Below are 15,057 nucleotides of genomic sequence, written 5' to 3'. Positions count from 1 at the left end.
TCCAATTTGCTTCCTGGCCTGCAAAGTCAAAAATATTTACTATCTGGCTTTTTCACAGAAAACAAAAAGGTTCCAGACCTTGAAACACATATGTTAACAGACCCACTATAATAATGATTTATAGCCTAGACTTATACAGATATCTTCAATTTTCTGCAACTATTGTCTGTTGGACTCAAATGTGTCATTTTTTCACAAATGCCAGTGAACATCCTTTATATCCGATACACAGAAAGGACCTGTTAATGCAAAGGGAATTAGCCATCTCACTAGATTAGAAGCCAACAGTCAAGAGGCAGGTATGTGACAGTAGCTTCCTCTGTAAATTTGCTTGCTATATACAAATCAAGCTACTCACATTGTCTTGTTGGGCATTCATGGCCATATCCTCTTCCTTCAATTTCATCATTATATCCACATCCCTCTCGTAATTTTTTACTTCGTTCAAGGTTCTAGGAATGTATGCTCGCTTAAACACCTAACACACACGGAAAGTAAAACCAAAAGCGTTATTCACATGCTTCTCTCATTCACTGAGCATCCCACACCCGTCATGTCACAGAGGAACCTATCGTCATCTACAACACTGATTTTCAGCCAGGCTCTCCGCACACACTGGTGTTTACATCTGCTGTGTGGTGTGCCAAAAGGAATTTGTTACTAACAATAAAATATGAAATGATTTGAAGTTACCCTTAAAATAACACCTCTCTCCCTTCATTTACATTCTCAAAAGCTTTTCTGAGTGGGAAAGGAAGGAATGGAGTTGCATTAGCAAGTGCTGCCCCTGGTTATGCCTTACAAAGGAACATGTTCTTACATAGAAATATTGTCTGTCCTGTGCTATGGTGAAAAGGGTTCAGAATTGGTGATAAATATAGGGTGCCTTATAGTCATCCACCACACTAATAGTTGTGAGAACATGGATCACACTCACAAAAAATCCACTGATCTTCAAGGCTAAAACAATTTTCTTTTTTACCATAAATATTTAAAATCTACAGTGTTACTGAAATCAACATATAAATCATTTTAAAATTCACAGTCACGAACTGAAACAGGATTTTCCTTTTTGAGTCAGATGTTTCAATAGCTTCTTTAAAAACGTGCTCTATCTCAAGTATTATACTCTCTGATTTCAAACTACACTACAAACATATTATAATCAAGAGAGTATAGCACTAGCACAAAAACAGACACATAGATCAAGGAAACAGAATAAATAAGCCAGAAATAAACCCATGCATATAAGGTCAATGAATTTACAACAAAGGAGGTAAGAACACACAATGGGGAAAGGACAGTCTCTTCAACAAATGGTGGTGGGAAAACTGGAAGCCACATGCAAAAGAATGAAACTGGACCACTTTCTTACACCATACACAAAAATAAACTCACAGTAGAGCCAAGACCTAAATGTATGACCCAAAACTATAAAACTCCTAAAAGAAAATAAAGGCAGTAAAGTTAAACAACAGTGTTGGCAACATTTTTTGCATCTGTCTCCTCAGACAAGGGCAACAAAAGCAAAAATATGCAAATGGGACTGCATCAAACTTAAAAAGCTTTTTCACAGCAAACAAAGCCATCAACGAAACGAAAAGGCAGTCTACCGAATGGGAGAAAATATTTACAAATGATACATCTAATAAAGGGTTAATATCTAAACTATGTAAGGAACTCCTACAACTTACCACCAACAACAAAACAATCTGATTTAAAAAATGGGCAGAGGACCTGAACAGAGATTTTTCCAAAGACACACAGATGGCCAACTTACCCATGAAAAGATGCTCAGGATCACTTATCATCAGGGAGATACAAATCTAAACCATAATGAGATATCACCTCACACCAGTCAGAATGGCTAGTATCAAAAATAAATCAGTATTGGCAAGGGTATAGAGAAAAGAGAATCCCCATGCACTGCTGGTGGGAATGCAAACTGGTGCAGCCACTATGGAAAACTATATGGAGGTTCCTCAAAAAATTAAAAACAGAACTACCATAAAATTCAGCAATTCTTCTGAGTATATAACCAAAGAAAATAAAAATACTAATTCAAAGAGACAGATGTACCCTATGTTCACTGAAGTATTATTTACAAAAGCCAAGATAAGGGAGTAACTTAAGTGTCCATCAACAAAGAAAATGGAGTGCATGTATGTATGTGGATACACATACACACACAGTAAAATGAAATTATTAGTAAAAAAAAAAAAATGAAATCTTGTCATTTGTGATAACATGGACAGACCTCAAGAGTATTACATTAAGTGAAATAAAAGAGAGAGACAAATACTATAAGACTTCACCTATATGTGGATTCTAAAAAAAACAAAACAGAAACTGACTCATAATATAGAGAACAAGCTGGTGGTTGCCAGGTGGGGAGAGGATGAGGGGCAGAGCAAAATACGTGAAGGGGATTAAGAGGTACAAACTTCCAGTTTTAAAATAAGTCACATATAAAATACAGCATAGGGAATACGGTCAATAATATTGTAATAACTATGTATGGTGACAGATGGGAACTAGACTTATTGTGGTGACCATTTAGTAATGTATATAAATGTTGAATCACTGTGCTGTACACCTGAAAGTAATATAATACTGCACATCAATTATTCTTCAAGTAAATAAAGTTCTCTACCTAGAAAGATTGTCTCATAGGCTGCTGAGTGGAATGATGTAGTGAAATGTATTTATATAATCTGGCTCAGTTAAATTATGCACAAGGAAAACAGTCATTTGAAAACTGCTTCTCTCTTAAAATCAAGTTTGTGACCTAGCATGCCCTTAAAACAAACAAACAAAAAACAAAAACACAAACAAAACTCAGTGTTTCCTAAGCCTGTGAGTAGATAATAAATCTCACCTCTTCATCCACATGATCTTGGCTGGACCTTTCTTCCTTGGTCCTTTGAGATGCTATTTCCATAGCCTTGGAAAGAAATCAAAAGTTACTTTCCTTTATATTCAACCTATAGAAGATGCATCCATCTCTCAATTTTAGTATAAACCTGCTCTCATTTTTACCAGTATCACCTCTACACTTCTGAAAGAAAAGACTCAGTGACCTCTAGTGATACAGGTTAGCTCTCTCAGTCAGACCTCACCAAAAAGGCTTCGGGAAGCTCACAAGTAACAGAATAAATCAAACTCATCTAGCCTCAGGGGATCCCCACCCCTTTCCTTAAGAGTAAAACTACTTTTCCTAATGTTTAAATGATTAGCAAAAACATTTACTAACAGAAAACTGAGACCCAAAGAATGAAAGACCTATTCTTTAATTCTTGAATAGTCAATGAAAGAAATGAAAGAGGAAAGGTGGATTGTCCTTTTGAGTATGTGTCTCTAATGCTGTGGAAGCATCAACCACCAAAGAAAGCTCTTTGAACAAACGATGACTGACACTAAGGTGACAGATTTTACAAGAGTCTTCTGGCTTGTAAAATTGGATTCGTTCTCTACTTAGAATATACAGGAAAGAGGAAAAAATTGTGGTACTAGGTTTTTTTGTTTTACATTCAGACACTAAAATTAGTGCTTAAGAGTTTAGAAATAAAAATGATACCATTTATCCAATTAATATATGCAATTGCTTAGTATGCACCAGTACTGACTGAGGTACAGGCAATACAAGAAGAGAACTCCTGTCCCTTAACAGTTCATGGTCTAGTAAAGGGTGACAACATTAAAAAGAACTTAATAACAGAATGCAGTACAACTACTTCTATTACAGGCTCACATAATATGGGAAATACACCCGTGGAAACAATGATTTTTGCCTGATTCCTCCTGGAGAAAGCTTTTTGAACTGAGCTCTAACATTCACTAGGCAGAGCAAAATGTGCAAAGGTAGAAATGGGAAGGCATTCCAAGGAAAGGGGAGAATACAAACAGGGTATGATAAAACCTGGAAAACTGTTTTGGGGCATATATGCCATGTATTCAGTATTCTAAGATTTAGAGGCAACGAAAGTAAAAACAGATACACTGACACCAAAATCAAAAGTGTGTGACCAAGAGAGGGAAAAGGCAGCCCAAAGAATGGGAGAAAGTATCTATAAATCACAGATCATCTGATAAGGGGTTACTATTCAGAATATATAAAGAACTCCTGTAACTCAACAACAAAAAACAATCCCATTTAAAAATGCGCAAAAAAGTGGATGACATTTCCCCAAAGATCTATAAATGCCAACAAGCATGTGAAAAGACAGATGCTCAACATCACTAATCATCAGGGAAATGCAAATTAACAACTATAAGACACCACCTCACCCTCACCAGGATAGCTGTTCCAAAAACAGGAAAACACCAACAGGAAAACAAAACCAGAAAATGGCGAGGATGTGAGTACGTGGAGAAACTGGAATGCTTGCACAGTGTTGGGTGGCAATGTAAAATGGTATAGCCACTAAGGAAAACAGTATTAAAATTAAAAGCAGAATTACCATATAATGCAGCAATTCCACTTTTGGGTATACGCCCAAAAGAAATAAAAGCAGGGTCTTGAAGAGGTATTTGTGCACCCGTGTTCATAGCAGCATTATTCACAACAGCTGAAAGGTAGAAGCAACTCAAGTGTCCATCCACACACGAATGGATAAACAAAATGTGCTGCATGCCACCAATGAATCTTGAGGACATTACGCTAAGGGGATCAAGTCAGCCAGAAACAGAAACAAACAGCTTGATTCCACTTATGTGAGGTACCTAGAGTAGGCAACATCACAGACAGAAAGTAGGATGGGCTGTGGGAGGGAAGAAAGAGGAGTTAATGTTTAATGGGCACAGAGTTTCTATTTTGCACAAGGAGAAAAGTTCTGAGATGGACGGTGGCGGCACATCATAGTGCATGCACTTAAGTGACATGTACACTTAAAAATGGTTACAATGGCAAGTTTTATGCTATGTACGTTTTACCACACTTTCAAAAATTCTAGGATTCAGAAAGACCTCTGAGAAACAAGGGAAATACCAAAAGCGAACAGGTCTCTTACTAAACATTCATGAACTTTGGCAGTCTATGTAATCCTGCCCAATGCTTCATGTCAAGAAACCTGGCTTTCTCATTGGCCTTTTACTGTACTTTTGATTCCCTATCTGTGAAATCAGAAGGAAAAGGTCTCAGGAAGCTGTCAAAATGAACATATGCTAAGCAACCTGAGTCCCTAGAAGCGCCATGTAAGTGCAAATTACTATTGCCATTTTCTGCCCTTTCCCTTCCTCGCCCCATCTCACCTTTGAGAGATAAGCATCTATGTTCTCATGTGTAATGGATGGATCTGTGACAAATTCAAAGAGTTCCCGCACAGTCATCACGGCAACGCTGTGCTTCAAAAAGAAATCTGTTGGAAGGAAAATATAATGATAGCTTTATGAGGGAAAAGGTTTATTCCAACTACTTTACAGAGGAACAAAGAGATGAATAAAAATATACAATCTCCTAGCAAATGGTAATCGCTGTATCAAATGATTTAGGGCCGTATCAACAGCTTAACAGTGCAAAACCACTATACAAACAAGCTGGCTGGAAACTCCAATTCCCACTCACCGTTGATATTGGCACAGTCTTTTCTCAAGAACTCCAAGGCATGTGGGTGGTCATGCTCCACGGACTGGGAAACATCAATGATGTACACACCTCCGCTATGGTACCTGTGGGCCAGACACACAGGGACTTGGATGCTACTACTTTCCTGCATTCCTTGCTTAAAAAATTCTACTTTAAAAGCAAGGGAAATAACCAATAAGATGAACAAGGTGGGTAAGGATAAGAGGCCGCTTGACTAACAAGAGATGAAAACCGAGAAAATTTCCAAAGTCCTAGAAGCCTGTTAATGATCAGATGGTCAATTCTGCGACTGAGGTCACCAGAGGCAGAGAACACATCCTCTACTATGACCGCATGGAAGCCAACTTTAAAACTTTAAAATTTAAAAATGACTTCTTAGATTGGGATTTTATTTTTTTAAAGGACATGAAACACCACGCAGGTGGCTCCTAAAGGACAAAATGCACTCACAGCATGTTAAATTCACTGAGATCCGCGTGGACGAGTCTGGCGTCTTGATACATTCTTCTCACGAGTTGGATGACCTGCAGATACAACTCCCGAGCCTTAGATTCTGACAGCTGGACGCTTTTCAACAGTGGCGCTGGCCTTGAATAAAAATCAAATGAACTAAGATAAAATGCCCCAGAACAAGTTTTCCTGCTTTAGACTACATTGCTACATGCACTTCTTTTCGACAACTCATCGCTGAACAATTTGGCTCATGACAGATGTACCATTTCAACAAGCTGTCAAGAAACAAGTGCTCTTGCAGCCTACTATACAAAACATTTCTCAGAAACAGGGTGAACTTTGTTATTCTGAAGCATTTGGGGACTTAAAAAAGGTAGAATAAATTAACTCTATGCACTCATACAGTAAAAAAAATCCTATCAAATACTTCAAAAGGAGCTATTTAAATGGGAAATATTTATACACTGTATACTTCAAAGCACTTAAAAATACCATTCTGAGCATGTAATTATTAGGCCTTCTACGTACTCACATGTCATCTTTACCAATGAAACCCATGACAAGAACATGACTTCTTAGCAGGATAGGTTCTGGGCATGGGATCTGTGCAGTGTTTAGCCTGTGATATTCAAACAGGTAAAAGGACAAGTGAGAAGGTGACACAGCATCTAAAGCAAATTATAATGGCTACAGAAGATTAGTATCACTGTTAGGAGGCAGCGCCAACATGTTTCAACTGTATTATTGTTTGTCATAAACTCTAGGGCCCCAGTGATTTTTAGGTGACACCATGATGCACGACCAAGAATGACACAACACTGGCAATTCAACTACTCACAGTCTCTAACACTCGGTCCCATTCCAGAGATGTTAACCTGTCAAATGTGCATCTCAGAACTGATGAGATACAGCAGGTATGTCTTTTCAGCTAACTAGCTAAACAATGATTAATAAAAACAGTTGGACTCAGGGTGCCTGGCTGGCTCAGTTGGTACAGCATGCGATTCTCAATCTCAGGGTCATGAGTTTGAGCCCCATGTTGGGCACAGAGTCTACTTACAAAACAAAACAAAACAAAACAAAACAAAACAAAACAAAACAAAACAAAACAAAACACGGTTGAACTCATACCTAACATCTAGCTAGCTAACTGAACACAGGAAGATTTCAGAAGGACTTTCAAAATAAGGATTTAATACTAAAGTATCCAATGTATGTTACCTCTGTATGGCACATACAAAGTTAAAAGTTATTTGAAAGAGAAAAAAATACTTCAAATTTTTTGAAAAACTTCATCTCAGCTAAGCAAGTTGCCTTCACTTGATATAAAAGGATCAGCACAAAGAATAATACATAAACATGTCCAAAACTGGATAGAAAGAGGAGGGGTGCCTGGGTGGCTCAGTTGGATAAGCATCCGACTTCAGCTCAGGTCATGACATCGTGGTTTGTGAGTTTGAGCCCCGTGTCGGGCTCTGTGCTGATAGCTCAGAGCCTGGAGCCTGCTTCAGATTCTGTCTCTCCCTCTTTCTCTGTCCCTCCCTTGTTCAGGCTCTGTCTCTCTCTCAAAAATAAACAAACATTAAAAAATTTTTTAAAAACAACTGGATAGAAATAAGAAAAAGAAACTATAATAGAGTTTAGGACCTAGCAAAACTGTCTAAACTCCAATACCTATGACAAAATAACCCATCAGTCTCACCACCAGATTGTGTTACTTCCCTGTTTAAAATCTTGCAACAGCCACTCTGGAAAACAGTATGGAGGTTCCTCAAAAAAGTAAAAATAGAACTACCCTACGACCCAGCAATTGCACTACTAGGTATTTATCCAAAGGATAAAAAAAAAAATGCTGATTTGAAGGGGTACACGTACTCCAATGCTTACAGCAGCACTATCAACAATAGCCAAATTATGCAAAGAGCCCAAATGTCCATGAACAGATGAATGGGTAAAGATACGATATATATAAAATGGAATACTACTCAGTGATGAAAAAGAATGAAATCTTGCCATTTGCAACAACGTAGATGGAACTAGAGTGTATTATGCTAAGCGAAATAAATCAGGCAGAGGAAGACAAATATATGATTTCATTCACATGTGAAATTTTAGAAACACAACAGATAAATATAGGGGAAGGGAAGGAAAAATAAGATAAAAACAGACAGATAAACTGTAAGATTCTTAAATACAGAGAACAAACTGAGGGTTGCCGGAGGGCACTGGGTGGGTGGATGGAGCCAAATGGGCAATGGGTATTAAGGGGGGCACTTGGGGTGAGCACTGGGTGTCACATGTAAGTGATGAATCACTGATTCTACTCCTGAAACTAATACTACGTTATATGTTAACTAACTTGAATTTACATAAATAAATTAGGGGTGCTTGGGTGGCTCAGTCGGTTAAGCAACTGACTTCAGCTCACATCATGATCTCATGGTTTGTGAATTCAAGCCCCACATTGGGCTCTCTGCTGTCAGCAAAGAGCCTGCTTCAGATCAATCCTCTGTCTCCCTGTCTCTCTGCCTCTCCCCACTTGCGCTCTCACTCTCTCAAAAATAAACATTAAAAAAATAAATAAATAAAATAAAGTCCTGCAACAGCCCCCTATCATCCTCCGTATAAATTCTAAATGCTTTCACATGGCTACCAAGGTGCTTCAAACGACTCACCCTTGCTGAATAAATGTAAATTTTTCTATAACGGATTCTCAAAACAGAGAAGATAAGGTAGTTTCTATTTGCCCAGAAATTGGTTTCTTTTGCATACCTCAGATCTAACACAACTGAACAGCACTATGAGTCCCCACCTTTACACAGAACCACACTGGGATTTGTCAGCAAGAAGGAGCTGGGGCCAGTATGCCTGGCACAGCACAGACACCCTCCCTCGAGAGTCACCTGATTAAGTTCCTCATTTCTTTTTCTGCCCAAGTTTTCACCATCTTTCTGGGGTTTCCTTTACAATAGCCATGACGAAATCTTGAACAAGAAAAACACTTGTTATTGTAATCGTTCTATGATTCTAGTTTTTATTTTTTTAGGATATAGAAATCAGGCCACTGGAAAAAGAATCTGAGCTCACTCACCTGAATTCCCCACTTACATACTTATCCCGATCTTTGAACACCAAAATAGAAGTTTTGTAAATTTTGATTGCTCTGCTGTCTCCATTTGCTGTGCTAGCGTGGTACACATTAGCCTATTTTGCATCAAAAACAAAATAAGTTTGTGTAAAATAACAAAAGTATTTTAATTTTCAACTGTTTGATTCTATCCTCAAAAGTCAAAAAAACAAAGTCAAGTGAACTGAAGTAGCATGTAGAAGAAATATCATCTTTTGAATACATCAATTAAAATATGAAACATCATACCAAAACGTACAGTAAATAGAGCTCCAATTTACATATAAGATCCAATTTATAATTAAGCATGAAGCAGTTTCAAACATCTTTGCATCTCAAGTATGTGAAAAATATTTCAAGACATTCTTACATCTCATGATTTATAAACTGAATTTTACTGAGGACTGCTTCCCATAGAATGAGTTGCTAATTTACAAATGCCATGTCTGTCTGTCTGTCTCCATATCCACGTACAAAGAAAAACAGAGAAAGAGATTTGCTCATCCACAGAAACTAGACTATAAGCCCCCCCTCCCATAGTAACTATGTGGCAAGGACTGGGGCCTGCAGTAATCTGACCACCTATGCCTACCCTGGGCACTACCTGGACTCAGTGATCCAGTACAGCAACAATAGCGAAAAGGCCGATTTATGTGCACAACTTCCTACCTAGCCATAAATATTAATAAAGCTGTTTTTACAAACACTAATTAAACTATCCTGACTTGTGCATGCTTTTTTTTTCCTTTTCTTTTAAAGGCACCATTTATTTACTACGTGCCTTAGTTTCATTTGGTATCTGAAATAAGAAAACTAACATGAAAACATTCAGGCATCCAAAGAAAAGCTCACTTCTTTTCCCGTGCTAATGCAGCCATTTATCTCTGATATGATTCCTCTAGTCAACATCTTGAATAGTATCATTCGTGTTCTAGGATCCAACACCTAAAAAAATGCAAATAGAAAGTTCAGAAAGATAGTATCAAGTATTTCTCATTGAAGCACCTGACCATTAATAAACTGAAGAGCTTAAATACTATGCTATTCTGGCTGACAGTCTCAATTGTGGTGTTTTTATTTATTCTGATTTTTAGTAGATAAAATACGACACGAAGGCCAAAGGAACAAGAGACAAACCAACAAGTTCGTTCAGACACAGAAGTCAAAGTCTACCAAGTTCAACAGAAGCAGAAATGGACTCTAGACTGATATTAGCTAATAGAATATATAATGCAAGCTGCATAGCAGTTTCACATTTTCTAGTCACACTAAAAGCAGCAAAAAGTAGCAGGTAAAATTAATTTTGATATACTTTATTTAATGCAATCTATCTAAAACACTATCAATTTCAACACGTAATCAATATAAAAAGTTATCAGTAAGAGATTTAACATTCTTTTTTTACACCAAGTCTTCAAAATCTGGTTTATGTTTATAGCACATGTCAATCCAGACTAGCTACGTTTCAAGTGCTCAGTGGTCACTGTACTGGATTTGCAACTTTAAACTGGGGTCAGCACCCTACAGCACAGAAGTCAAATCCAGGCCATGGCTTTTTTTTCTGCAAGCTAGGAATGGTCTTTACATTTTAAAAGTTGCTTAAAAAAAAAAAATTGTGAGCCACAGTGCTTGAAGTATTTATTATTTAACTCCTTATTTATTATTAAAAAAAAAATTGTTAATGTTTACTTTTGAGAGAAGAGTTAGAGCGTGAACAGGGGAGGGGCAGAGAGGGAGGGAGACACAGAATCTGAAGCAGGCTCCAGGCTCTGAGCTGTCAGCACAGAGCCCGATGGGGGACCATGAGATCATGACCTGAGTAGAAGTCGGACACATAACCAACTGAGCCACCCAGGCACCCCATTTATTTTTTATTTGAGAGAGAGAGAGCGAGAACACGCGCACACATGAGTGGGTGGTTGGGGAGGCACGGGACAAGGGGGGCGAGGGAGAGAGAGAATCTCAAGCAGGATCTGCACTGAGTATGGAGCATGACCAATGTGGGCATAACCTGAGCTGAAATCAAGAGTTGGATGCTCAACCGAGCCACCCAGGCGCCCCTATTATTTAACCCTTTAAAGAAAGAGTCTGTGCACCTCTGCTATAGATGAGTAAATCAGGGAAAGGGTCTCTTTCAAAGTTAGAGCAATCAATCTTGAGTAAAAAGGATCCCAAAGTCCTCTTTAACAGAAAGCAAGGAATTTAAAGCCTGGTCTCATCCATCCCTGAACTCAACCAGCCAGATATTTACATGCAATTTCAAGGGACACTCACAGCAGCCCCTCCAGCTCCACAGAGAGAGACAGTGTGAAGTGGCCAAATCTAACTATACTTTAGGGTCTATCCTTCAGTGATGCAGCCACGGCCATACCAGAAACCTAGGGTTAATAAAAACAAAACAACCCTGGAAAGACTACAGGACAAAAAGCCAAACTGCAACTATGGCAACTAGAGAGGAATGAAAGGGAATTGGGCTAACGGGCCCTAACTGACATTCCCACTTCACTGCACAGGTCAGCAGAGGGAAGCGACGCGCTGAGAATCCAGGCAGACACCTGTGTGGCTGCAAAACTGGGAGGAAGACAAGGCAGGGGCGTAGGAGGAGCAACGTACCAAAATGGCTTAAAAACAAAATAGGGGAGAGAAACAGGAGAATGGAATAAACCTTACAAATACATATTTAAAAAGACAGCTTAAGACCAAGATATACATTGTTTATTCAAAATTAATTTTGAAAAAGGGGGAAAAAAGGATTTATTGCCTTTGTTATTTTAGGGTGTTTGAAAATTATGGCTGCCTCACTTCTCTAAGCTGGACTATACACTTTGTTTTCAACCACACACACACAAAATAAATGAGAGGACAAGGAGGACACAGATCTCAGACCCACTCCTGCCCAACTACAGGTGGAATTCTTCAACTGCACAAATGGTTCTGGAGCTCAGGTTGGGTGTTACTCTGCTGGGGACTGAGGTGGCTAGTAGCAGGGGGTTCATATCTTATATCAAGGATCTGGGGATCATAGGGGCTACTATTCCAAAATGTTTGTGCCTCTGTGTAGGGGTGAGAAGGGTGGTAGATAGCAGTAGCAATGTTCTGACCCTTTTTACCACCTTCACGTCAAAAATCGGAGCCAATGCTAACATCCAATTCACAACTCTCTACATATGGGAAAATTAGGAAAAATTTCCCCCATTCTTGAACAGAAAGAATAAAACCAGCATAATGTCTAAACCAAGTAAGGGATTTCTAGTGAAAATCTGAAGGCATTGCCCTATCCCTTCACTTTGTGACAGGTACCTTCTAATAAAGCTCACAAAATTCCTGCATATCTTGCTTAAGACAAAAGATTTCTGGACTTCCAGTAAATTCTGCATCCTCATAGAAGATGAAAACACCACATGGTGGCCACAGAGGGGGGCATGACTCTAAGTTATCTATTATCAATAAAACAAAATGTAGACTTTTTTTTTTTAACGTTTATTTATTTTTGAGACAGAGAGAGACAGAGCATGAATGGGGGAGGGTCAGAGAGAGAGGGAGACACAGAATCTGAAACAGGCTCCAGGCTCTGAGCGGTCAGCACAGAGCCCGACGCAGGGCTCAAACTCACGGACCAAAGATCATGACCTGAGCCGAAGTCGGACGCTCAACTGACTGAGCCACCCAGGCGCCCCTCAAAATGTAGACTTCTAAACTCAAAACTAGAAGGAGTAATTTTAGGTAACATTAGCATTAAGCAAGAAGAATGAATGCAAACTATAATCCCAAGAGAAAAGAAGTGCTAATTTAAAATGAGAACTTATAATGCCTACTTAAAATGAAAGCACATTTAAATTGTACCTGTTCCACAGTTGCTCTGTCTGCCTTATCTTTGATGCGATACCTAACCAAAACCAAAAAAGAACGTGACATTCAAAATTCAGAAGCCAAAATAAAAAGTTCAAAATGTATCTAATCCCATAAAATTCCTAAGTAGGTACTTTCTTTAATAACCCATTTCAAAATCTCATTGTCGTGTCATGCTCAATGTTGCTTCCTTTGTGTCCCCTTAATCATCAGTTCAGTTCCCTAGAGCAAAAGGAGCACATCTGCAGTAAGAAAAAAATCATTCTATCCATATTTCAGAAGGATTAGATAAAGAGAGCAGCCGGGGTAAGGTGAACCATGCTGCAAAAAAGGAAACATTGGGTCTGTTAATATTGTCTTTCAATCTTTAATGATTCTATTAATCTAATGTGAGATTTAAAGTCATTTAGATCACCTTCTCTTTAGAGTCCCTTTCTACAAAGACACGGGTTTTTGTCATCTAAAGACAGTTCTTGAGTTCTGCATTAAAATGCAGACTCTGACTGGCTTCAGTCCACACACTGATTCTATTAGCACACTAACCTCAACTCAAAGATTCAAACACAAAGATTCAGACACTTCTATGAAATAACAGATGACTATGGCAGTTCTCAAAAGGCTGGTATCTCTTGGGGATAGCAATAAACCAGAAGAAAAGTGATTTTTAGTCAGAAGAAAGTTGGTTTTTAAGTTCAAACACTGCTAGTTGTATAAACTTAATGTCATTTTCTACAATATGTCAATGCCCTAGTGTTTTTAGCATATAGAAGTTAGCTTGCACTTAAACAACTGGTTTTGAGAAGAATAAATAGAAATTGTTCTTATTAGATCACTATTTAATTTTAAATCTTCCCTTACATTTTTAAAAATATTTCATGGAGGGGTGCCTGGGTGGCTCGGTTGGTCGTGAGTTCAAGCTCCACACTGGGCATGGAGCCTACTTAAAAAAATTTAAAAATAATAAAATAAAAATTTAACAACATTTCATGGAAGGGAAAAATTTTAATAAGTTTTTAAAAGGAAGCATTTTCACACTTTAACACTTCAGTTTAAACTGGAATCTACATTTTAGTTTACCATTACCCTCCCAAGAGCACATTGTGAATTTCACAAGATTATAGTTTGACCACACATTTAAAATTCACTTAATATTCTCAACTTACTAAGGAAAGGACACCCTCATTTAAGCTAAAAAGAAAAAGAAAATAACTGGTTTAATCATATAAAGAAATATCCTTTCCATGCTCATTTGTCTAGAATTAGTCCCTATCCGCCATGTTTTATAGTTAAAATATTACTTACATATCTGCTTCCTTTTGTCTAGACTTCTCGGTGACTTTATTTATGACAGAATCAGTAACATTTAGCTTATCTAAAAATTAAAAAATCCACAATGTAAACAACAGTTAAGACAAAAAGACAACATTTGAATAGAATACTTTTTCCCTCTTCCTCCTCTATTTTCCAAATATTTTGTTACATATAGAGTATCTTTTAATGATGAAAAACTATTAATGTTTTTAGATGTTGAGCATGAAGTTGTGTCTCCTTAGTGACAAGTGTTGTCACTGTCATCATCACAGCTCTAATTTGAGCCACAGAAACCCAGATCCAGGAATCTCCCCAAAATCCTTTACCTGCATATGCTGAATTTCAGACACTTGTTAATATTTTATACGGCGAATTTGGGAATATAAACTGCCCGAATTCCAAGTTTAACTCTAAAAACTTCAGTTTCATTTCAAGTTATAGGTCAGTGATAGGATATGAGAGACACTGTGCTAGGTTTATAATGAATCAACTTCCACAAAACAAAGATGATCCTGCATTTAAGAGGTGGTGGTTCAAATCAACATTCTGATTCCTTGCATTCAACAGCTCACTAAATGATTAATGCATACATAAAAAGTGTCTAGTAAAACAAAATGTATTTATATTCAATATTCTAGTACAGTTGATACTTGAACATGTGTTTGAATTATGCAGATCTACTTATATACGGATTTTTCACAGTAGTGTACTGTACATGTATTTCTTATGACTT

At 37.9% G+C, this 15,057-nt stretch overlaps 1 protein-coding gene and 1 non-coding gene across 2 annotated transcripts in view; one reads left to right on the top strand and one right to left on the bottom strand.

Annotated features, from left to right (window-relative positions):
- Window positions 1-15,057, bottom strand: part of RIOK1 (RIO kinase 1) — a 30,195-nt gene that overhangs the window by 9,187 nt on the left and 5,951 nt on the right. The window contains exons 4-14 of the mRNA XM_015087002.3: window positions 14,316-14,385; window positions 13,008-13,050; window positions 10,017-10,109; window positions 9,129-9,241; window positions 8,941-9,021; window positions 6,570-6,656; window positions 6,035-6,172; window positions 5,564-5,667; window positions 5,251-5,357; window positions 2,879-2,944; window positions 359-478 (exon numbers count right to left, since the gene is read on the bottom strand). Coding sequence (XP_014942488.1) covers window positions 359-478; window positions 2,879-2,944; window positions 5,251-5,357; window positions 5,564-5,667; window positions 6,035-6,172; window positions 6,570-6,656; window positions 8,941-9,021; window positions 9,129-9,241; window positions 10,017-10,109; window positions 13,008-13,050; window positions 14,316-14,385 — 1,022 coding nt within the window. The remainder of the gene's footprint in view (window positions 1-358; window positions 479-2,878; window positions 2,945-5,250; window positions 5,358-5,563; window positions 5,668-6,034; window positions 6,173-6,569; window positions 6,657-8,940; window positions 9,022-9,128; window positions 9,242-10,016; window positions 10,110-13,007; window positions 13,051-14,315; window positions 14,386-15,057) is intronic.
- TRNAE-CUC (transfer RNA glutamic acid (anticodon CUC)) lies at window positions 7,011-7,083 on the top strand. The gene has a single exon. It is a non-coding gene; the product is annotated as a tRNA-Glu (tRNA).

The sequence above is a fragment of the Acinonyx jubatus genome, chromosome B2 (genome assembly GCF_027475565.1).
Source record: "Acinonyx jubatus isolate Ajub_Pintada_27869175 chromosome B2, VMU_Ajub_asm_v1.0, whole genome shotgun sequence".
NCBI classification, from domain to species: domain Eukaryota; kingdom Metazoa; phylum Chordata; class Mammalia; order Carnivora; family Felidae; genus Acinonyx; species Acinonyx jubatus.
This window is presented reverse-complemented; position numbering and strand designations above follow the sequence as displayed.